At 48.9% G+C, this 25,282-nt stretch overlaps 1 protein-coding gene and 1 pseudogene across 3 annotated transcripts; both read left to right on the top strand.

Moving 5' to 3' along the window:
- Positions 1-12,390: 12,390 nt before the first annotated feature.
- On the top strand, positions 12,391-14,235 carry LOC309621405 (myosin-13 pseudogene; annotated as a pseudogene). Its single transcript has 4 exons — positions 12,391-12,508; positions 12,682-12,806; positions 13,583-13,891; positions 13,981-14,235. The product of its transcript is annotated as a myosin-13 pseudogene (transcript).
- A 1,465-nt stretch (positions 14,236-15,700) lies between these two features.
- Positions 15,701-18,676, top strand: LOC309621402 (myosin-8-like). Of its 2 annotated transcripts, XM_082408902.1 has the most exons (5): positions 15,701-15,993; positions 16,223-16,396; positions 16,581-16,689; positions 17,250-17,345; positions 18,351-18,676. In XM_082408902.1, exons 1-3 carry the CDS (start codon positions 15,838-15,840, stop codon positions 16,608-16,610), a joined length of 360 nt encoding a protein of 119 aa, XP_082265028.1. In that variant the 5' UTR covers positions 15,701-15,837; the 3' UTR covers positions 16,611-16,689; positions 17,250-17,345; positions 18,351-18,676. The 2 variants fall into 2 exon arrangements, with proteins under 2 accessions (XP_082265028.1, XP_082265029.1); XM_082408903.1 differs by lacking the exon at positions 17,250-17,345.
- Positions 18,677-25,282: the final 6,606 nt, after the last annotated feature.

Below are 25,282 nucleotides of genomic sequence, written 5' to 3'. Positions count from 1 at the left end.
CCCAGCACTCTCCCCATCAGAAGTGTTTGACAGTCCCCATCTCTTTCCTCTTCACAAGTGAGTGACAGCCCCAAGCTCTCTCCCAATCACAGCAGTGTGAGAGACCCCAGCTGTCTTAGCATTATAAGTAAGTGACAATCCCCATCTCTCTCCCCATCACAGGTGTGTGACAACCCCAAGCTCTCTCCCCATCACAGGTGTGTTACATGCCCCAGCTCTCTCCCCATTACTGGTGAGTTACAGCCCCCAGCTCTCTCCCCATCACAGGTATGTGACAGCCCCCAGCTGTCTCCGCATGACAGGTGCCTGACAAACCCCAAGTCTCTCTCCATCACAGGTATGTGAGAGCCCGCAGCTGTCGCCACATCACATGTATGTGACAACGCCAAGCTCTCTCTTCATCACAGGTGTATGACCATACCCAGCTGTCTCCATATCACAGGTGCGTGAATGCCCCCAGCTCTTTCCCCTTCACAGGTGGGTGACAGGCCCAAGCTCTCGCCCCATCACAGTTGATTGACAGACCCCATCTCTCTCCCCATCACAAGTGAGTGACAGCCCCCTGCTCTCTCCCCATCACAGGTGTGTGACCGTCCCCAGCTGTCTCGATATCAGAGGTGCGTGAAAGCCCTCAGTTCTCTCCCTTTCACAGGTGGGTGATGGTCCCCAGCTCTCGCTCCAACACATGTATGTGACAGACCCATCTCTCTCCCCATCAACAGTGAGTGACAGCCCCCAGCTCTCTCCCCATCACAGGTGTGTGACCGTCCCCAGGTGTCTCCATATCACAGGTGAGTGACAATGACCAGCTCTCTCCCATTCACAGGTGAGTGACAGCCCCCAGCTCTCTCCCCATCACAGGTGTGTGACCGTCCCCAGGTGTCTCCATATCACAGGTGAGTGACAATGCCCAGCTCTCTCCCATTCACAGGTGAGTGACAGCCCCCAGCTCTCTCCCCATCACAGGTATCTGAGAGCCCCCAGCTCTCTCCACATCACAGGTGCCTAACAGCCCCCACCTCTCTCCCCATCACAGGTATGTCACAACGCCCATTGTCTCCACATCACAGGTATGTGACAACCACTAGCTGTCTACGCATCACAGGTATGTGAGAGACCCAGCTCTCTCCCCATCACAGGTGAGTGACAACCCCCAGCTCTCTCCTCATCACAGGTGTGCGACAGACCCCAGCTCTCTCCCCATCACAGGTGAGTGATAGGTCCCAGCTTTCTCCCCATCACAGGTATGTGACAGCCCCCAGCTGTCTCCGCCTCACAGGTGCCTGACAGCCCCCAACTTTCTCCCCATCACAGGTATGTGTCAACCCCCAGCTGTCTCAGCATTACAAGTATGTGACAATCCCTAACTCTCTCCCCATTCCAGGTATGTGACAGCCCCCAGCTCTCTCCACATCACAGGTATGTGACAGCCCCCAGTTGTCTCCACATCACAGGTATGTGACAGTCCCCATCTCTCTCCCCGTCACAGATGTGTGACAGACGCCAGCTCTGTCCCCATCACAGGTGAGTGACAGCCCCAAGCTCTCTCCCCATTACAGGTATGTGACAACCCCCAGCTGTCTCCGCATCACAGGTGCCTGAGAGCCCCCAACTCTCTCCCCATTACAGGTGTGTGACCGTCCCCATTTGTCTCCATATCACAGGTGCGTGACAGCCCCAGGTCTCTCCCCATCACAGGTGAATGACAGCCCCCATCTCTCTTCCCAACACAGGTGAGTAAAAGGTGCGTGACAGCCCCCAACCCTCTCCCCATCACAGGTATGTTACAGCCGCCACCTGTCTCCACATCACAGGTATGTGACAGCCACCAGCTCTCTCCACATCAAAGGTATGTGACAGCCCCCAGCTCTCTCCCCATCATAGGTGTCTGACAGTCCCCATCTGTCTCCCCATCACAGGTGTGTGACAGCCACCAGCACTCTCCCCATCACAGATATGTGACAGCCCCCAGCTCTCTCCCCATCACAGGTGAGAGAAAGCCCCCATCTCTGTCCTCATTACAGGTGAGTGACAGCCCCCAGCTCTCTCCCCATGACAGGTGAGTGGCAGCCGCCAGCTCTACCCATCACAGTTATGTGACAGCCCCCCTCTGTCTCAGCGTCACAGGTATGTGACAGTCCCCATCTCTCTCCCCATCAAAGCTGTGTGATAGCCCCCAGCTCTCTCCCCATCAAAGGTGTGTGACAGCCCCCAGCTCTCTCCACATCATAGGTGAGTGACAGACCCCAGCTTTCTCCCAATCACAGGTATGTGACAACTCCCAGCTGTCTCCACATCACAGATGCCTTACAGCACCCAACTTTCTCCCCATCACACGTATGTGTTAGCCCATAGCTGTCTCCACATCACAGGTATGTGAAAGACACCAGCTGTCTCCGCATCACAGGTATGTGAGAGCCCCCAGGTCTCTCCCCATCACAGGTGTTTGACAGTCCGCATGTCTTTCCCCTTCACAGGTGTGTGATAGCCGCCAGCTATGTTCTCATTACAGGTGAGTGACAGCCCCCAGCTCTCTCCCCATCACAGGGGAGTGACAGTCCCCATCCCTGCCCCTTCACAGTTGTGTGACAGCCCCCAGCTCTCTCCCGATCACAGGTAAGTGACAGCCCCCAGCTCTTTCCACATCACAGGTGTGTGACAGCCCCCAGCTGTGTCTGCATCACAGGTGCCTGAAAACCCCCAACCCTCTCCCCATCACAGGTATGTGACAGCCCCCAGTTGTCTCCACATCACAGGTATGTGACACACCGCAGCTGTCATCCCATCACAGGTGTTTGACGGTCCCCATCTCTCGCGCCATAGCAGGTGGGTGACAGGCCCCAGGTCTCCCTCCATCACAGGAGTGTCACCGTCCCCATCTATCTCCATATCACAGGTGCGTGACAAGGCCCAGCTCTCTCCCCTTCACAGGTGGGTGACAGCTCCCAGCTCTCTCCCCATCACAGGTGTGAGACAGCCCCCAGCTCTCTCCCCATCACAGGTGAGTGACATCCCCCAACTCTCTCCCCATCACAAGTAGTTGACAGCCCCCAGGTGTCACCACATCCCAGTTGCCTAACAGACCCCAACACTCTCCCCATCACAGGTGTGTGACCGACCCTAACTATCTCCATATCACAGGTGCGTGACAGCCCCAGCTCTCTCCCCATCTCAGGTGATTGATATCCCCCATCTCTCTTCCCATCTCAGGTGAGTAACAGCCCTCATCTCTCTCCCCATCACAGGTATGTGACAGCCGCAGCCATAACAGCAACACAGGTATGTGACAGTCCCCATCTCTCTCCCCATCACAGGTGTGTGACAGCCCCAAGCTCTCTCCCCATCACAGGTGAGTGACGGCCCTCAGCTCTCTACCTATTACAGGTATATGATAGCCCCCAGCAGTCTCCACATCACAGGTATGTGACAACGCCAAGCTCTCTCTCCATCACAGGTGTGTGACTGTCCCCAGCTGTCTCAATATCACATGTGTGTGAAAGTCCCCAGCTCTCTCCTCTTCACAGGTGGGTGACAGCCCCCAGCTTTCGCCCAATCACAGTTGATTGACAGCCCCCATCTCTCTCCACATCACAAGTGAGTGACAGCCCTAAGCTCTCTCCCCATCATACGTGAGTGACGGCCCCCAGCTGTCTCCCCATCATAGGTGTGTGACAGCCCCCAGCACTCTCCCCATCACAGGTGAGTGATGGCCCCCTGCTGTCTCCCCATCACATGTATGTGACATCCCCCAGCTGTCTCAGCATGAAAGGTGCCTGACAGGCCCCAAGTCTCTCCCCATCACAGGTGTGTTACATGCACCAGCTGTCTCCACATCATAGATATGTGACAGCCCCCAGCTCTCTCCCCATCATAGGTGTTTGACAGTCCACAGCTCTCTCCACATCTCAGGTGATTGACAGCCCCCATCTCTCTTCCCACCACAGGTGAGTAACAGTCCTCAGCTCTCTCCCCATCACAGGTATGTGACAGCCCCCAGCTGTCTCAGCATCACAGGTATGTGACAGCCCCCATCTCTCTCCCTATCACAGGTGTGTCACAGCCCCCAGCTCTCTCCCCATCACAGGTGAGTGACTGCCCCCGGCTGTCTCCCCATCACATGTATGTGACAGCCCCCAGCTGTCTCCGCATCAAAGGTGCCTGACAGGCCCCAACTCTCTCCCCATCAATGGTATGTTACCGCCCCAAGCTGTCTGCACATCACAGGTATGTGACAGCCACCAGTTCTCTCCGCAACACAGGTATGTGACAGCCCCCAGCTCCCTCCCCATCATAGGTGTTTGACAGTCCCCTGCTCTCTCCCCATCACAGGTGTGTGACAGCCCCCAGCTATCTCTCCTTCTCAGGTGAGTGAGAGCCCCCAGTACTCCCCATGTTAGGTATGTGACAAGCCACAGCTGTGTCCTCCTCACAGTTGCGTGGCAGCCCCCAACTCTTTCCCATCACAGGTATACGACAGGCCCCAGCTGTCTCCACCTCAAATATATGTGACAGCCCCCAGCTATCTCCCCATTATATGTATGTGACAGCCCCCAGCTGTCTCCACATCACAAGTATGTGAAAACCACAAGCTCTCTCCCCATCACAGGTGTGTGACGGTCCCCAGGTGTTTCCATATCACAGGTGAGTGACAATGCCCAGCTCTCTACCCTTCACAGGTGGGTGACAGCACCCAGCTCTCTCCCCATCACAGGTGAGTGACAGACCCCAGCTCTATCCCCATCAGAGGTATTTGACAGCCCCAAGCTGTCACCACATTACAGTTGCCTGACAGCCCCACCTCTCTCCCCATCACAGGTGTGTGACCGTCCCCAGCTGTCTCCATATGACAGGTGCATGACAGCCCCAGCTCTCTCCCCATCACAGGTATGTGACAGCCGCCATCTCTCTCCACATCACAGGTGAGTGACAGACCCCAGAAATCTCCCCATCACAGGTGATTGACAGCCCACATCTCTCTTCCCATTACAGGTGAGTAACAACCCCCTGCTCTCTCCCCATCACAGGTATGTGACAGCCCCCTGCTTTCTCCGCCTCACAGGTTAGTGACAGGCCCCAACTCTCTCCCCATCACAGGTATATGACAGGCTCCAGCTGTCTCCACATCACAGGTATGTGACAACCCCAAGCTCTCTCCCCATCACAGGTGTGTGACCTTCCCCAGCTGTCTCCATATCACAGGTGCGTGACAACGCCCAGCTCTCTCCTCTTCACAGGTGGGTGACAGCACCCAGCTCTCTCTCCATCACAGATGAGTGAGAGCCCCCATCTCCCTCCCCATTACAGGTGAGTGATAGCCCCCAGCTCTCTCCACATCACAAGTGAGTGAGAGCCCCAAGCTCTCTCCCCATCACAGGTGAGTGACGGCCCCCAGCTGTCTCCCCATCACAGGTATGTGTCAACCCCCAGCTTTCTCTGCATCACAGGTATCTGACAGCTCCCAGATCTCTCCCCGTCATAGGTGTTTGACAGTCCCCATCTCTTTCCCCTTCACAAGTGAGTGACAGCCCCAAGCTCCCTTCCCATCACAGGTGTGTGACATTCCCCAGCTCTCTCCCCTTCACAGGTGTGTGACCGTCCCCAGCTGTCTCCATAACAGAGGTGCGTGAAAGCCCCCAGCTCTCTCCCTTTCACAGGTGGGTGACGGCCCACAGCTCTCGCTCCACCACATGTATATGACAGCACCCATCTCTCTCCCCATCAAAAGTGAGTGACAGCTCCCAGCTCTCTCCCCATCACAGGTGTGTGACCGTCCCCAGGTGTCTCCATATCACAGGTGAGTGACAATGCCCAGCTCTCTCCCATTCACAGGTGTGTGACAGCCACCAGCTCTCTCCCCATCACAGGTGAGTGACAGCTCCCAGCTCTCTCCCCATCACAGGTATTTGAGAGCCCCCAGCTGTCTCCACATCACAGGAGCCTAACAGCCCCCACCTCTCTCCCCATCATAGGTATGTCAGAACGCCCATTGTCTCTACATCACAGGTATGTGACAACCACTAGCTGTCTACGCATCACAGGTATGTGTGAGCCCCAGCTCTCTCCCCATCACAGGTGAGTGACAACCCCCAGCTCTCTCCCCATCACTGGTGTGCGAAAGACCCCAGCTCTCTCCCCATCACAGGTGAGTGATAGGTCCCAGCTTTCTCCCCATCACAGGTATGTGTCAATCCCCAGTCGTCTCTACATCACAGGTATGTGAAAGACACCAGTAGTCTCTGCATCACAGGTATCTTACAGACCCCAGGTCTCTCCCCATCACAGGTGTTTGACAGTCCCCATCTCTTTCCCCATCACAGGTGTGTGACAGACCCCAGCTCTCTCCCCATTTCAGGTGAGTAAGAGATCCCAGCTCTCTCCCCATCACAGGTCATTGTAAGCCCTCAGTTCTTTCCCCATCACAGGTATGTGACAGCCACCAGGTGTCTCCACATCATAGGTGCCTGACAGCCCCCAACACTCTCCCCATCACAGGTATGTGACAGACACCAGTATCTCCACATCACAGGTATGTGACAGCCACTACATGTCTCCGCATCACAAGTATGTGTGAGTCCCAGCTCTCTCCCCATCACAGGTGTTTGACAGTCCCCATCTCTCTCCCCTTCCAGGTGTGTGACAGCCCCCAGCTCTCTCCCCATCACAGGTGAGAGACATGCCACAGCTCTCTCCCCATCACAGGTGAGAGACAGCCCCCTGCTATCTCCCCATTACAGGTGTGTGAGAGACCCGAGCTCTCTCTCTATAACAGGTTAATGAAAGCCCACAACTCTCTCCAGATCACAGGTATGTGAGAGCCCGCAGTTGACTCCGCATCACTGGTGATCGACAGCCCCCAACTCTCTGCCAATCACAGGTATGTGACAGCCCCCATCTCTCTCCCCATCACAGGTGTGTGACAGCCCACAGCTCTCTCCCCATTACAGGTGAGTGACAGCCCCCATCTCTCCCCCCATCACCAGTGTGTGACATCCCTCAGCTGTCTCAGCATTACAACTATGTGACAATCCCTAACTCTCTCCCCATTCCAGGTATGTGACAGCCCCCAGCTCTGTCCCCATCACAGATATGTGACAGACCCCAGCTCTCTCCCCATCACAGGTGAATGACAGCCCCCATCTCTCTTCCAACCACAGGGTGAGTAAAAGCCCCCAGCTCTCTCCCCATCACTGGAATGTTACAGCCGCCACCTGACTCCACATCACAGGTATGTGACAGCCACCAGCTCTCTCCGAATCACAGGTATGTGACAGCCCCCAGCTCTCTCCCCATCACAGGGGAGAGACTGCCCCAGCTCTCTCCCCATGATAGGTATGTGACAATCCACAGCTGTCTCCGCCTCACAGGTGCGTGACAGCCTCCAACTCTCTCCCCATCACAGGTATGTCACAGACCCCAACTGTCTCCCCATTATAGGTATGTGATAGACCACAGCTCTCTCCATATCACAGGTATGTGACAACCCCAAACTCTCTCCCCATCATAGGTGTTTGACCGTCCCCAGCTGTCTCCATATCACAGGTGAGTGACAACGCTCAGCTCTCTCCCGTTCACAGGTGGGTGACAGCCCCCAGCTCTCTCCCTATCACAGGTGAGAGGCAGCCCCCATCTCTCTCCTCATTACAGGTGAGTGACAGCCCCCAGCTCTCTCCCCATCACAGGTGAGTGACAGCCCCCAGTTCTCTCCCCATCACAGGTTTGTGACAGCTCCCAGCTGTCTCTTCATCACAGGTGCCTGAGAACCCCCAACTCTGTCCCCATCACATGTATGTGAAAGGCCCCAGCAGTCTCCACATCACAGGTATTTGTCAGCCCCCACCTCTCTTCCCATCACTGGTGTTTGACAGTTCCCATCTCTCTCCCCATCACAGGTGTGTGACAGCCCACATCTCTCTCCCCATCACAGGTGAGTGACAGCCCCTAGCTCTCTCCCCATCACAGGTATGTGACAGCCCCAAGGTGTCTCCACATCACAAGTATGAGACAGCAAATAGCTGTCTCCGCATCACAGGTATGTGACAGCCCCCAGCTGTCTCCATATCACAGGTGTGTGAAAGCCCCCAGCTCTCTGCCCTTCACAAGTTGGTGACAGACCCCAGCTCTCTCTCCATCACAGGTGTGTGACCGTCCCCAGGTGTCTCCATATCTCAGGTGAGTGACAACGCCCAGCTCTCTCCCATTCACAGGTGTGTGACAGCCACCAACTTTCTTCCCATCACAGGTATGTGTCAACCCCCAGCTATCTCCACATCACAGGTATGTGAAAGACACCAGCTGTCTCCGCATCACAGGTATCTGACAGCCCCAAGGTCTCTCCCCATCACAGGAGTTTGAGAGTCCCCATCGCTTTCCCCATTACAGGTGTGTGACAGACCCCAGCTCTCTCCCCATTTCAGGTGAGTAAGAGATCCCAGCTCTCTCCCCATCTCAGGTGATTGTAAACCCCCAGCTCTCTCCCCATCACAGGTATATGACAGCCCCCAGCTGTCCCCGCATCTCAGGTGCCTGACATCCCTCAACTCTCTCCCCATAACAAGTATGTGATAGCTCCCACATGTCTCCACATTACAGGTATGTGACGGCCCCCTGATTTTTTCGCATCACAAGTGCTGGACAGCCCTCAATTCTCTACGCATCACAGGTATGTGACAGCCCACAGCTGTCTCCGCATCACATGTGCCTGACAGGCCCCAACTCTCCCCATCTCAGGTATGTGACAACCCCCAGCTCTCTCCCCATCACAGGTATGTGACAACCCCCAGCTCGCTCCCTATCTCAGGTATGTGACAGCACTCAACTGTCTCCACATCCCACGTATGAGACAGACCCCAGCTTTCTCCCCATCACAGGTGAGTGACAGCCTCCAGGTGTCTCCCCATCACAGGTATATGACAGCCTCCAGCTCTCTTACCATCACAGGTGTTTCACAGCCCCCATCCCTCTCCCCATCACAGGTGTGTGACACCCCCAGATCTCTCCCCTGCACAGGTGTGTGACAGCTCCCAGCTCTCTCCGCATCACAGCTATGTGACAGCACACAGCTGTCTCATCATCACAGGTATGTGACAGTCCCCATCTCTCTCCCCATTACATGTGTGTGACAACCCCCAGCCTTCTCCCCATCACAGGTGAGTGACGGCACCCAGAGGTCTCTCCATCACAAGTATGTGATAGTCCCAAGCTCTCTCTTCATCACAGGTGCCTGACAGCCCCCAACTCTCTCCCGATCATAGGTATGTGACAGCCCCCAGCTGTCTCCACATCACAGGTATGTTACTGCCCTCAGCTCTCTCCCCATTACAGGTATATGATAGCCCCCAGCTGCCTCCACATCACAGGTATTTGACAGCGCCAAGCTCTCTCTCCATCACAGGTGTGTGACCGTCCCCAGCTGTCTCCATACCACAGGTGCGTGAAAGCCCCCAGGTCTCTCCCCTTCACAGGTGGGTGACAGAAACAAGTCCTCTCCCGATCACAGGTGAATGACAGACCCCAGCTCTCTCCCCATCACAGGTATGTGACAGCCCCCAGCTCTCTCCCCATCATAGGTGTTTGACAGTCTCCAGCTCTCTCCACATCACAGGTGATTGACAGCCCCCAGCTCTCTTCCCATCACAGGTGAATAACAGCCCCCAGCTCTCTCCACATCACAGGTATGTGACAGCCCCAGCTGCCTCAGCATCACAGGTATGTGACAGTCCCCATCACTCTCCCAATCACAGGTATGGGACAGCCCCCAGGTCTCTCCCCATCATAGGTGTTTGACAGTCCCCAGCTCCCTCCCCATCACAGGTGAGTGACAGACCCCAGCTCTTTCCCCATTACAGGTGAGTGACAGTCCCCAGCTCTCTCCGCAACACAGGTGTGTGACAGCTCCCATCTCTCTCCCCATTACAGATGAGTGACAGCCCCCAGCTCTCTTCACATTACAGGTATGTGACAGCGCCCAGCTGTCTCCACATCACAGGTATGTGACAGTCCCCATCTCTCTCCCCATCACAAGTGTGTGACAGACGCCAGCTCTCTCCCCATCACAGGTGAGTGACAGCCCCAAAATCTCTCCTCATCACAGGTGTCTCACAGGCTCCAGCTCTCTCCCCATCACAGGTATGTGACAGCCCCCAGCGGTCTCCGCATCACAGGTGCCAGACAGGCCCCAACTCTCTCCCTATCACAGGTTTGTGAAAACCCCCAGCTGTCTCCGCCTCACAGGTATGTGACAGCCCACAGCACTCTCCCCATCACAGGTGAGTGACAGCCCACAGCTCTCTCCCCATCACAGGTATATGACAGGCCCCAGCTGTCTCCACATCACAGGTATATGACAGCCCCCAGCTGTCTCCCCATTATAGGTGACAGCCCCCAGCTCTCTCCACATAACTGTTATGTGACAACCCCAAGCTCTCTCCCCATCACAGGTGTGTGACCTTCCCCAGTTGTCTCCATATCACAGGTGCGTGACAATGCCCAGCTCTCTTCCATTCACAGGTGGGTGACAGCACCCAGCTCTCTCCCCATCCCTGGTGAGTGAGAGACCCCCTCTCTCTCCCCATTACAGGTGAGTGACAGCCCCCAGTTCCCTCCCCATCACAGGTGAGTGGCAGCCTCCAGCTCTCTCCCCATCACAGGTATGTGACAACCCCCAACTGTCTCAGGGACTCAGGTATGTGACAGTCCCCATCTCTCTCCCCATCACAGGTGTGTGACAGCCCCCTGCTCTCTCCACATCACAGGTGAGTGACAACAACCAGGTCTCTCCCCATCACAGGTACCTGACAGCCCCCAGCTGTCTCCGCATCACAGGAGCCTGACAGCCCCCAACTTTCTCCCCATCACAGGTATGTGACAGCCCCCATTGTCTCCACATCACAGGTATGTGACAACCACTAGCTCTCTTCCCATCACAGGTGTTTGACAGTCCCCACCTCTCTCACCATCAGAGGTGTGTGACAGCCCCCTGCTCTCTCCCCAGCACAGGTGAGTGACAGCCCCCAGCTCTCTCCCATCACAGGTGTGCGACTGCCCCCAGGTCTCTCCCTATCACAAGTGAGTGACAGCCCCCTGCTTTCTCCCCATCACAGGTATGTGACAGCCCTCAGCTCTCTCCTCGTCACAGGTGCCTGACAGCCCCCAACTTTCTCCCCATCACAGGTATGTGTCAGCCCCCAACTGTCTCCACTTCACAGGTATCTGAAAGACACCAGCTGTCTCCGCATCACAGGTATGTGACAGCCCCCAGGTCTCTCCCCATCACAGGTGTTTGACAGTCCCCATCTCTTTCCCCATCACAGCTGTGTGACAGCCCCCAGGTCTCTCCCCATCACAGGTGAGTGACAGCCCCCAGCTGTCTCCGTATCACAGGTATGTGACAGCCCCCAGCTCTCTCCGTATCATAGGTGCCTGACAGCCCCCAACTCTCTCCCCATCATAAGTATGTGACAGCCCCCAGCTGTCTCCCCATCAAAGGTATGTGACAGGCCCCATCTGTCTCCGCGTCACAGGTCCCTGACAACCCCCAACTTTCTCCCCATCACAGGTATGTGACAGCCCCCAGCTGTCTCCACATCACAGGTGTGTGACCGTCCCCACCTGTCTCCATATCACAGGTGTGTGACAGCCCCCAGCCCTCTCCCCTTCTCATCTGGTTGACAGCCCTCAGCTCTCTACCCATCACTGGTATGTGACAACCCCAAGCTGTCTCCACATCACAGGTGCGTGACAGCCCCCAGCTCTCTCCCCATCACAGGTAGGTGGCAGTCCCCATCTCTCTCCCCATCACCGGTGAGTCACAGCCCCCAGCTGTCTCCCAATCACAGGTATGTGACAGCCCCCAGCTGTCTCTGCACCACAGGTGCCTGACAGCCCCCAACTCTCTCCCCATCACAGGTATGTGACAGCCCCCAGTCGTCTCTACATCACAGGTATGTGACTGCCCCCAACTGTCTCCCCATCACAGGTATGTCACAGCCCCCAGCTGTCTTCCCGTCACAGGGGTGTGACAGCCCCCAGCTCTCTCCCTATCACAGGTGTGTGACAGCCCCCCTTCTCTTCTGGCCACCACTCCCCCATTTGGCCACAGCCTCCTCCTTCCCGATTCCCCACAAAATCCTCACATCTATTCACTTTACCCTGGGACCCAAACTTCCCCAATGTAAGGCATAGTCACAGTCAAGCCTTGTTCTCGAGAACAGAGGGTTCGCTGGGCTGCTAAGCTCCGTGCTCTTCTACAGAACATATCTTCCATGGATTCTGTCTCTACATGGCTTTGTGTCCTTGATCCTGTCACTAGATCCCTTAGGATCTCAGACCGCTGTCCTACAAAACTAGACCAGACCCAATGCCCTCTAAAGCCCCTTCTATTGCTGAGACCATGATTCTATGTGTTTTCTCCACAGTAGTCTCCCCCGGTCCTCTCTGTGACCCTTTTGTGTACCGTGTGAAGGTTCAGGGTCATACAGGTGTTCTGTTGTTCCTCCCTCTGCATCTTCAGGTGAGGCCACACACCTGTGTCTTGTCGACACCTCCCCCGAAAGGTTTCCCTGTCTTTGTCCTCTCCTATATGAAGGTCATGAATGAATCACCAATCCCCAAATTCCCTGGCAAATGCCGGTGCTATCAGACAGAGCCTGTGAAAACAGCCTAAATCAAGCCTGTGCTTTGCAGAAGAGATTTCCGACTTAACCATGCAGATTGCGGAAATGAGCAAGAATCTTCAGGAATTGGAGAAGACCAGGAAGCGAGTGCAGCAAGAAAAGTCAGACCTCCAGGCTGCCCTGGAAGAGGTGGAGGCACTTGTCTGAGAAGTGAAGGAGGGCGGGGCGCTGAGGAAGGGGACTAGACCACCCCAGGGGCCCTTCCTGCAGGAGGCACTGGGGCTCCAATGGGAAGAATCCAGCCGCACCCCCACCCTGGGGGGGACCAGCTGCTCTCTGCTGCCTCGCCTCATGAGTGTTCTCTAGTCCATCGTATTTCTCCTATTGAATAAATAAACTTGTTCATTATGTCCTCAACGTCTTCCTCTCAGAAAGCAAGAACTCAATCACCAAACATCCTGAGAGCCAGCTCAGAATCCCTTAGTTTTAACAGAGAGTTATACAAGGTCATCTTTGGCTGCTGGGAATTCTGTGTGGTCCAAAGAGTGCAGGATCCTGATGCTATCACCAGCTGTGGCCAGTGAGGGGCGGATGCTTAAGAGGGTCTAGGGAAATTTGCACTATGCAGGATAACAGGAGAGCAATTCCTCTGTCTTTCTCTGTCTTTTTTGAGCAGAGGTTGGCTCCTGACTTATGGTCACTATTTAAAAAGACACAGTAATCAAAATTTTTATTAATTGAAAACGATGCTCTGTCCTTCTCAAGACATAAGATTGTTAACAACAAAGCTTCAATTCTAGTTTCATTACTAGTAACAATTTGGGAGCAAACTGTTTGATCTTTTTGAGTACTGTTCTATTTATTTGTAAAATGAGCCTAATAATACCCTTTTTATCCTAATGGGGATGAAAAACCTCATTCAAGAAGGTGGCTGCCCCCGGCAATCCCAATCACTCCTTTACTTTTATCAGGGTTCCTTGAAGCATGAAGAGGGCAAGATTTTGCGTGTCCAGCTAGAGTTGAACCAGCTGAAATCTGAGCTTGACCGCAAGATCACTGAGAAGGAAGAAGAAATCGAGCAGCTGAAAAGAAACAGCCAGCGGGCAGCAAAAGCCATGCAAAGCGTGCTGGATGCTGAGATCTGGAGCCGGAATGTTGCTCTGAGGCTGAAGAAGAAGATGGAGAGAGACCTCAGTGAGATGGAGATTCAGCTGGGCCACTCCAACCGCCAGGTGGCAGAGACCCAGAAATACCTGTGCTCAGTCCAGAGCCAGCTCAAGGTGAGTGCACAGCCCCTGGAGGACCTGGCGGGACCTCAGCCTGCCCTGGGCTCCGGTCTCACCACTGGTTTCTCGTGAACGACTCCCAGTTGCATCTGGATGACACCCTGAGGAGCAGCGAGTACCACAAGGAGCAGCTGGCCCTCGTGGAGCGCAGGAATGGCCTCTTGCTGGAGGAGCCGGAGGAGAGGAAAGTGGCCGTGGCACGGACGGAGCGCACCCGCAAGCTGGCGAAGCACAAGCTGCTGGAGGACAGCGACCGCGTGCAGCTCCTTCACTCCCACGTGTGTCCGTCCTCACTCCACTCTGGGTCCACCCTGGAGGCAGGTAGGACCCAGGCTTGATGGAGAGGAGTTCCCACCGCTCCTTCCAGGCTAGCGGTCAAGACAAACTTTCATTAGGCCTAGTTCTTGGAATAACTTGGTCTCTAGATGGACAGATTGCTGAGCTTTCTTTTATCTGAAGATAAAAGATCATGGGGAAATCAGAGCAAGGCATGACAAATTATTGCATAAAAGGGCTGGAAAAGGCTTCACAGAGGCAGTAACATTTAAGCTGCAAGCTTAGAAAATTAGGATTGTCTTTTGAAATAATTACTTTTAGGAAAGTTCAAGAATTCCTTGTTTCATTTCTTATTTTTTTGGACCACACCACATGGCATACGGGATCTTAGTTCCCCAACCAGAGATTGAACCCGCGCCCCGCGCGGTGGAAACACAAAGCCCTAATCACTGGACTGCCAGGGAATTCCCCCAAAATTCCTTGCTTTAAAAACTATTTTTTGAATTAGCCAAAAAACTAGAAGAATACCAACCATATTGTTAGCATTTTGGGATCTCCTATTCTAGGCTCTTGTGTCTATACATAAATATGATATTTTTTGTAAACGTGATCAATCCTTTTGCAACTTTTTTTCATTTAACAACGTCTTGTGAACATATTTCCATATTTTAAAATAGTTTTCTATGATACAGTTTTTTAATGGCAGAAAAGCAGTCCATTTTAGTTGTGTATTATGGCACATTTATTTAATCAGTCTTCTACGGTTGGATATTTTTAGACTGTTCCCAATAAAAATTTTTATGATTAGAAGATTGTATGACTAACTTCTTCATAACTAAATTTTCACATATATCCATGATTACTATTTCCTTAATATTCCTAAAAGTCAGTAAATTCCTGGAAGTATATATTCATGGTCAAAACAGCAAAGACATTTATGATATGTTGTAAATTGGTCTTTAACAAAGTTGTCCCAATTTTTACTCCCATGGGGAAAATAAGTGAGAGTGCTTAGCTATTATTTTTTTTTTTAATCTTCACCGATTTTATGGTTGAAAATGCCTCATTTTAAAAATTCTTATTTCTTTGATTACTAATGAGGTGGAACATTTTGTCGTATTTGTTGGCTATTTGTATTTCTTCTGGTGTGTCTTAGCTATTTGTACTTTTGCCCTTTTTTCTTAATGATTTGCCTTTTTTACATATTAAGGAAGGAACTATTTTTTCAGTAATGCACATTGCAAATGTTTCCTCGTTTGTCATCATCCTAACAACTCTGTACAATGTTTTGATCATGAGAATTATTTTTCATTTCACATAGTTATGTCAACCATTTCCTTGTTCCAGCACCTTTAACTAAATAATTTATCCTTCCTCAAGTATTTGAATGTCCACATTTATCATTTACTCAATTCTTTTATGTACAATTCTCGGGCCTGTTTTGGGATATCTGTCTATCAAAAATGAAAGTCTTTTTAATTTTTTTTCACCTGTGTGAAAAATAAGAAATGGAGCGTTCTCGAGCTTGACTTCTTTCCCCACCCAACCCTCTCCCTTCCAATCGTTGTAAGTGTCCAAATGTAGCCCGAACCTCTTATCTAATTTTTCTTGTAGAACACGTGCCTGATAAATACCAAGAAAAAACTGGAAGCTGACATAGCCCAATGCCAGGCAGAGGTGGAGAAGTCTATCCAGGAGTCCAAAAATGCAGAGGAGAAGGCCAAGAAGGATGTCACGGATGTGCGCTCCATTCTTTCTTATCAGAGATGCTGTCTGGAGATAAGAAAGGGGCTTCTACGCCGCCCCTTTGGGACCTGCAAGTAGGTTTCCTCTCCTCACCCCTGCATTCAGTCAGTGGTGGCTTCCCGGAGAGACGGAAGGAGACGGAGCCTCAGCAGAGGCAAAGTGGGAGGGGAACCATGCAGCATCAGCGGTGGCTGCGGCAAGGAGGAAAGCATCAGCGTGCCTAGTACCAGCCTCACAGCACCCTCCGTGTGCCCGCATAGGAGGGGTGGGTGGCCCACTGATGCCTCTTGTGAACTTAACCAGGCGGCCATGATGGCCGAGGAGCTGACAGAGAAGGAGCAGGACACCAGCGCCCACCTGGAGCGGATGAAGAAGAACCTGGAGCAGACGGTGAAGGACCTGCAGCACCGCCTGGACGAGGCTGAGCAGCTGGCCCTGAAGGGTGGCAAGAAGCACATCCAGAAGCTGGAGGCCAGGGTGGGTCTCTCAATCTCTCTGAATCCGGAAAGTGAAAACGGCACTCCCCGATCCTTCTCTCTTCTTGTATATTGACTCCCATCCTTATCCTGTGGCTGGGGACAGCCACCCAATATCGTCAGTAGGTCCTGAGTTAATTAACATCCCCCAAGACTGACTATATAAGTATCTTTCTTGATTGTAGGTACGTGAGCTTGAAGGAGAGGTAGGTTGAAAGTGAGCAGAAACGTAATGCTGAGGCTGTTAAAGGTTTGCGGAAACACGAGAGAAGAGTAAAGGAACTCACCTACCAGGTAAGGGGAAGAGCTTTCTAGAATATCCAGACTTCCTGCACAAAGGGAAATTGAAAACCTGGTGACTATGTGGTACTCACAAATAGCTACATGTTAACTCGATATACATAAGGGGCAAATGACACAATCACCTATCACAGACCCTTTCCTAAGCTAGGAAAATCAGGAAGGCCTTTAGAAAATCGTGTAAGTGAGGAAAGAATACAGGTTTCAAAGACAGATAAACTGGTATTAGTCCTAGTTTGGCCTCTTACTTTTTAAACTCGGATAGGTTACCTAACACTCTCAACCTTAATTCATCACCTGTAAAATAGAATAAAAACATCTACTCACCAGAGTAGGCAGGTAAGGATTAGAGACGTGTATAACTCTCCAATATAGTGCCTGCACACAGTGGACATTTAACAAGAGTGGCTACTGTTAATACTATGAAGGAAGCCTCAGAGTTGACCACATTTACCCCAGGCCCACCTGCCATCATATCAAAGTGATTTACTTCACCACCTGTAGTGGGTTGATTTTGTTGGATTCAATGCAGACCATTTTTTTCAAACTTCCAGACTGAGGAAGACCGCAAGAATGTTCTCAGGCTGCAAGACCTGGTAGATAAATTACAGGCAAAGGTGAAATCATACAAGAGACAAGCTGAGGAGGCTGTAAGTATCTTTAAGCCCTTGAGGGAAGAAGGAAACTTCGTTGGGGGTAGAAAGTATATTAAGAGAATGTGTTAATGAGAAAGAAAGAGACCAAGTAAGAATATGTCATTCTTATTTTAAGAGAGAGGATATAAATATGAATTTACCCCCAAATCCTAATTATAGAATAAGACCTCAAGACGAGATATTTTTATTATTAAGCAATTTGTAGGGGTTGGGGGAAAAAAAGAAAATTCCAAATAACCCACCTTACTTGATAGCTGCAAAGAATATCCAGCAGAAAATCTAACACCATGATAAATATTCCTCTCCCTCTAGAAATGCACAAAATCAATTGTTCCCAAAAGCCAAACAGAAATCTTTTACCCCAGCTGACTCCTTCCCTCACTACCACTGTCATCAGCAGGGACTTATCCCTGCACATTCGCTGTAGCAAATTAGGATGTGTTGGGAGATTCTCCAGCTTCACTTTTCCTGGTTGTTCCCCACTCTTCCAGACACAATGTAGTGGGTAAGAGGTAAGAAAAGGGAACACGAAAGGGAGAGGCACGAATGGTAGTAAGTGCAACCAACAAAGGGCATAATTTCTTCCTATCCCCATCCCCCCACCCGCAGCGTCTCTGTATACCAGAGTTAAAATATATGGCAAAAACACTTCAACTGGGATTTTCCCAAAGTCAGAATTTGACCTTACATTTACTGTCTAACCTCTGTGAGCGAGCGCACATGGGTCTCTTCCTCCTTTCCACTCAGTCCATACATCGTAAGTAGACTGCACGTATACATGGGTTTGACATAATGAGCTCGTCTCTTCCATTTCAAAACTATTTCTTCTTTCATTCTTTAGAGTAAAAAATGTAACTGAAGTTACAAGTTCTGTCTGGATTTGAAATCAGATATGACAAACAAACCGTAAGAAGGAAATATCTGAGTTGAGGAAATAATCCTGTTTGTGACAAGTGCAATGAGAACCACAAAGTCTAACTCTCACAACTTTATTCTTAGGAGGAGCAATCCAATGCTAATCTTGCCAAATTCCGCAAGCTCCAGCACGAGCTGCAGGAGGCCGAGGAACGGGCTGACATTGCCGAGTCCCAGGTCAACAAGCTGCGGGTGAAGAGCCGGAAGATTCACACACAAGTCAGTGCAGAGTGAACACATCTGCCTGATGCTGCCAAGGGGCTGAAGAAATGCACAAAATGTGCTATTTTGGGTCACTTGCTTTGTGATGTTTTTCTCTTCATGTTGAATAAATAAAAACTACAGTGAACTGATAAACTGAACCAGACTCATTTACTTCCAAAATTACTTATTCTCAAACACAGTTCTCACCTAGCTATTATTATTCTAACATTATATATGGCTTTGTGGAACATTCAATATCTGTACCTCCCTCACCACCCCGCATCCCCTTTCCCATCTCCAGCTCCACCACACACACACACACTATTATCTTTTACTGGACTTAATTTTATTAAGTCTCTCTAGATTGTTACAAATGACTAAGGAAACCACTCACTGAGGTTACGCCTTCAGACAGGACACACTCATGCACCCACTCCACAGGTGGTTACTGAGCATCTACTATGCGCCGGGCCCTGCTCTCAGTACTATGGGAATAGCAGTGAACAAAGCATAGTTCCCTCCCTCTGGGAACTTATATTCTGCAAGGAAAGAAAGGCAGTCAACAAATAAGAAGCTGTGTCTACTATATTTAAAGTAGATAATCAACAAGAACCTAGTGTATAGCACAGGGAACTCGGCTCAGTATTCTGTAATAACCTAAACGGGAAAAGAATTTGAAAAAGAATGGACACTTGTATGGGTATAAGTGAATCACTCTGCTGTACACCTGTAACTAACACATCATTGTTAATCAACTATACTCCAACATAAAATTTTTGTAAAAAGATCTACAAAAAAAATAAGAAGCTGCGTAATGTGTCAGGTAAGTGCTCATGAGAAATAAAAAAAGTAAGAGGGAGGCAGTTAGTACTATGTAGAGAGGAGTCAAGCAAGGCCTCTCTAAGAAAAACACATTTGAGCTGAGACCTGAAGGAAGCAAGAGTATTCCAGGCAGAGGGAACAAAAGAAAATGCAAAGGCCCTGAGGCAGGGGCAGTTTGGCATGTCCCAGGGACAGGAAGGAGGCCAGCAGGGCTAGAGGAGAATGAGCAAGATAGTTACGGCATAAGAGAGGAACCTGGGACCCCAGGGATCATGTAGGGCTTCAGGGCCACCTGAGGACTTTTTTCTTCACTCAGAGTGAGATGGGAAATCTTTGGAGTGTTTTGAGCAGAGGAGTGATATTAACACACATTTTAAAAGAATCACTCTGGGGACTTCCCTGGTGGTGCAGTGGTTGAGAATCTGCCTGCCAATGCAGGGGACACGGGTTCGAGCCCTGGTCCTGGAAGATCCCACATGCCGCGGAGCAACTAAGCCCATGCACCACAACTACTAAGCCTGTGCTCTAGAGCCTGCAAGCCACAACTACTGAGCCCGCATGCTGCAACTACTGAAGCCCTCACACCTAGGGCCCGTGCTCCACAACAAGAGAAGCCACCGCAATGAGAAGCCTCTGCACCGCAAGGGAGAGTAGCCCCCTCTCGCCGCAACTACAGAAAGCCCGTGCGCAGCAAAGAAGACCCAACACAGCCAAAATGAATAAATAAATAAGTCTTTAAAAAAAAAAAAAAAGAATCACTCTGCTGCATTGAGAATACACTGAAGGGGGCAGAGGTCGAAACTGTGAGACCAGTTAGGAGCCTACTGCAAAATAAAAGATAAAAAATGACAGTGGCTTAGACCAGAGAGATAGGCACTGGGAGATGACGAGAAGCAGATGGATTCTAGATGTACTGTGAAGGTGGCGCACATAGGGTTTTCTGGCAGATTGGATGGATGAGTGGGTGAGAGAGAGAGAGAGAAAGGACTTATGAAAAGAGGAAGGATAAAACAAGATAGATTTAGTTCAGTATAAACATGAGGAGTTTGGTATCTAGAAAGAGAGGAAGCATTAGAACAAAAATGCAATCTAGACAAAAATTGTACTTTATGCACTCCTGTCCCTCTTCCACCTTCTACCATCCACACTCCCTTGCCTCTCAACCCCTATCAGCCTCACTCCTTTACAGTATAAACTGCACAGGCCTCAATCGCAAAAATGTCTAAAATTAATAACAGTTTAAAACAAAAAAATTCAAAATACTCTCCTAAATTAAATTTTGGATCAAAGAGGAAACCAAAAGTAGAATCACAAAAACTTCTAGAAGTAAACATAAGAGTAAATCTTTGTGACCTTGGTTTACACAAAGATTTCTTAGATGCCAACACCAAAAGCACAAGCCATGAGAGAAAAAATTGATAAACTGGATTTCATCAAAATTCAGTTTCTGCACTTTGAAAAACACTGTTAAACAGAATGAAAGGACAAGCCACCGACTGAGAAAAAGTATTTGCAAATTATACCCCTGATAAAGGACTTGTGTCTAGAATACATACAGAAATCTATATCTTCACTAAAAAGAAAACAAATCACCCAATTTTTAAAGAACCAAAAGATTTAAACAAACATTTCACCAAAGAAGATATACACAGAGCACATGAAAAATGCTCATCATGAATCATTAGGGGACTAATAATTAAAACATAATGAGATATCACAACACACCTATTACAATGACTAAAAGTCCAAGTGTTGGCCAAGAGGTGGAGGTACTGGACCTCTCACACCAGCTAGTGGTCATGTAAAACAGCATAACCATTTTGGAAAATAGTTTGGCAGCCTCTTAAAAAGTTAAGAAATTACCCATTTGTTCCAGTCGTTCCACTTCTAGGTATTTACTCAAGAGAAATGAAAACGTATGTCCACACAAATATTCACAGCATATTTATCTGTAATAGCCCCAAACTGAAAACCACCCAAATGGCCATTAACAGGTGAATGGATAAACACATTGTGGTAAATCCATATAATGTAATACTACAAAGTGATAAAAATAAACTATTGGGCTTCCCTGGTGGCGCAGTGGTTAAGAATCCGCCTGCCAATGTAGGGGACACAGGTTCGAGCCCTGGTCCAGGAAGATCCCACATGCCGTGGAGCAACTAAGTCCATGCACCACAACTACTGAGCCTGCGCTCTAGAGCCCGAGAGCCACAACTACTGAAGCCCACGCACCTAGAGCCCGTGCTCCACAACAAGAGAAGCCACCGCAATAAGAAGCCCGCACACCGCAACGAAGAGTAGCCTCAGCTCGCCGCAACCAGAGAAAAGCCCGCCCGCGGCAACGAAGACCAAATGCAGCCAGAAACAATAAATAAATAAAATAATAAATAATTTTTTTTTTAAAAAAATGATAAAAATAAACTATTAACACACACAAAAACATGGATGGATCTCAAAATAATAATGCTGATGGAAAGTAGCCAGACCAAAAAAGTGTAGACTCTATTATTCCATTTATATAAAATTCTAGGGAAAAAAAAATGAATCTATAGTGACTGAAAGCTGACTAGTGGTTGCCTAGGGATAGAGAGGCAGGATTTATGGGAGGCACAGAAGGACAGTAGGATGTATTACAAAGGACCAGGAGGAAACTTTGCGGGTGATGGACATGTTCATTATCTTGATTCAGATGATGGTGTCACAGTGTCTACATGTGTCGAGACTCTTTAAATATGTACAGTTCGTTATACATCAATTATATCCCCATAAAGCTGTTAAAATTTTTCATTGGGGGAAATACTACAATTATAGTGCTTTGGGAAAATAATAATTAAGATACTGTATGTCCAACTTTAAAGCCAGAGTTATAATTTTTGATAGGAATTACATTAAATCTATTTACCAGTTTGGGGAAAATTAGCTTACTATATTGATTCTTCCAATTCGTGAATAAAGTATGTTTTTCCATTTATTCAGATCCTCTTCAATTTCTGTCTTCCTTGTTTTACAGTTTCCAGCATACAAGTCCTGTACATGTTTTGTTAGATTTACACCTAAATTCTTTTTCTTTCTTTTTGTTTTTAAGTAATTGTAAATTGTATTGTACTTCTTGTTTTTGTTTTTGTTTTTGTTTTTTTGGCTGCATTGGGCCTTTGTTGCTGCACGCAGGCTTTCTCTAGTTGCAGCGAGCGTGGGCTGCTCTTCATTGCGATGCGCAGGCTTCTCACTGCGGTGGCTTCTCTTGTTGTGGAGCACGGGCTCTAGGCACACGGGCTTCAGTAGTTGTGGCTCTCGGGCTCTAGAGCATAGGCTCAGTTGTTGTGGTGCACGACCTGAGTTGCTCCATGGCGTGTGGGATCTTCCCGGACCAGGGATCAAACCTGTGTCCCCTGCATTGGCAGACAGATTTTTAACCACTGCGCCACCAGGGAAGTCCCTGTATTTCTAATTTTGGTGTCCACATGTTCACTGCTAGCATACAGCCTAAAGAAATACAACTGATTTTTGTATGTTTATGTTATACCCTGAAACCCTACTGAACTCACTTCATAGTTCTGAGTTTGGGGGGAAATTCTTTGGGATTTTCTACATCAACAATCATGTACCTCAGAAAACAACCACTTAAGGTGAATCGAAATTAATTAAAATGAAGTCCAAAATTACACAGTAAATTGTGGGGAAAAAGTCTGATTGGGATTTTATCATAAAAATCAAGCCAGAACTACTGAAATAAATTTATTTTCTCTTATACTTCACAAGATTTACGTTACAACTGCATCTCTGTTAATTCTTAGAACAAAGAATGAATCAATGTTGGAGTTGGGAGGAAAGGAACATCCTTCTCACAATCTTGTATGATGTGGCACCCTTTATGTTTAACTTTTGCAATGCAATCATAAAGAATGTCCTTTTTTGCAAAAACTGTATGATGTCTTCATTGATATTTTAAGGGTCTTCCTAATCCTTTGATCCTAAACTCACTCCCTTGAAGCACTTATTGGATCATCATTGTCCATGTTCAGAGTTTTATAATTATTAACTAGTTCAGTGCTGCTGCATCACCCTGGCCAGTGGCTTTGCAAAATTCAAGCAGGTTTCTAATACCACTTTCATCAACTTCATTAAATTCTGAAAATTTTGCAGTATTTGTCATTTTATTTTGCAGTCATGTTGCACTGACTATTGCATATTTACAACACCTGATAATCAGTATGCTCATGTACTAGGGAATAACAAAACTGACTCCATATCAGATCTGTTTCTTTTACTTTAACCTTTGTACTTTGTTTTTGCTACAACTTAATGTTGTCTATAGCCTGAAATATACAGGATAGCCAATTCTCAAGGCTCTGGCCTTTACAGGTGTAACACTTTTCCATTCATAGAGAGATAAAAAGTTGCAGAACAGAGAATAACGTTTGTCTTGTTGGGAGGTTTACAGGAACAGCATGACCTGACCTAAGTGGACAGCTACAAGAACAAAGGATTCCGACACCAAGTTTGCAACAGCTAACAACACTCCCTCCCCTTTTAGTATAAAAAAAGCCTGAATTCTACCTCGGGGAAGATGGTTCTAGCCCATCTTACCTGAGGACCCTAGCCCACCATCTTCTCGGTCTGCTGGTTTTCCGAATAAAGTCACTATTCCTTGCCCCAACCACTCGTCTCTCGATTTGTTGACCTGTTGTGCGGCAAGCAATATGAGCTTGGGCTCCGTAACGATCATTAGAGAATACTTATTGTTTTCTTATGCCACATCACTACTGTGGAGACTCTAATAACAGGCATTGTACTACTGCAAACCTTAAAACAGTCATACCCTTTGCCCAGAAAGTCTATTCTATAAATATCGTCAAGATATGCATAAACATATGCACACATATGTTTACAGGAATATTTAAAAGAAAAAAAAATAGCGCACCCTAGGTGCCCCAAAATAGAAAACTGAGTACAGTCATAGGATGGAACGATATGTAACTATTAAAAATCATGATGTAGAAGAAGAGTTAATATCATGGTAAAATTTCCCAGAATCTGTTAAGTTGCAAAGGCAGAATACAAAACCATGCTTACAGGCTGATACCCTAATTGTGTATTTGTTTAAAGCACGTGTTTAAAAAAAAAAAAAAAAACTGTGTATGTGTTTACAAACATAAAAAAAAGTGTAAAAGGACTTAATCCAAATTCCGGTAGAGATTACTTCTATGCTAAAATCTTAGGAGTGATTTAAATTTTTCCTTCAGTATGTTTGATTATGTTTTTCAATCTTTCTACAATGTGTACCTCACTTTGAGAATTTTTTTAAAGGCTCGTGTTCTTTAAATACAATAAATAAAAGGAACGTGCTTCTTAAGAGGACTTCATATCCAATTCTCGTCAAAGACATGGGTATAACTGACAAGAGAAAGGTGAAGAGGAGAGGGTCATTTGATGGAGGAGACCATTAGCACAACTACTAAAAGCTGTTGCCTTTCAGCCAAGTTTTCCATAAGCATTAACATTCCAGGGCTAACACAGCAGCTGTCGGTGAGCAAACTTAAATTCTGCCTCCTGGCTGTGACAGAGGTTTGGGCACATGTTACATTGACACCAGTGTCCCCAGGCACCTTCACTGTGGACTTAGTCGGTCCCATTTTCCTAAGTGGGAGGCTGAAGAATCAGCTGTGGGCAGATGCAAAGAACCTTACTTCCTTAAGGATGGAATTTACCAGCCTGATTCCTCCCTCCTGGCTCCAAGCGCCACCAAGATGCTGCTTCCGGACCCACGAGAGAAAAAGAAAGCCTCTTCGCTGATGAAGGAGAAAAACATTCCCCTTGGGGAACACACCCAAAACAGGGCTTTTCTTATATTATAGTAGCCTGACCTTCCCAAGAGGGCGGGCTATTTTCTCAGCTCCTCACAGAAACAACGGCTTATGGCTCTCTCTCGGGGCAACTGAGGTACGACACAGGGGGAGCCCTCAAATTATGAAAAATGTTGTTAAGAG

The sequence above is a fragment of the Balaenoptera borealis genome (assembly GCF_965194805.1).
Source record: "Balaenoptera borealis genome assembly, contig: HAP1_SCAFFOLD_395, whole genome shotgun sequence".
NCBI lineage: Eukaryota > Metazoa > Chordata > Mammalia > Artiodactyla > Balaenopteridae > Balaenoptera > Balaenoptera borealis.
This window is presented reverse-complemented; position numbering and strand designations above follow the sequence as displayed.

Coding starts and splice junctions, on each gene's coding strand:
- LOC309621402 (XM_082408903.1), top strand. CDS start 15,838: ATGCCAGGCAGAGGTGGAGAAGTCTATCCAGGAGTCCAAAAATGCAGA. Junction 15,994..16,222: donor CGCCCCTTTGGGACCTGCAA/GTAGGTTTCCTC, acceptor GAACTTAACCAG/GCGGCCATGATGGCCGAGGA. Junction 16,397..16,580: donor TCCAGAAGCTGGAGGCCAGG/GTGGGTCTCTCA, acceptor TCTTGATTGTAG/GTACGTGAGCTTGAAGGAGA.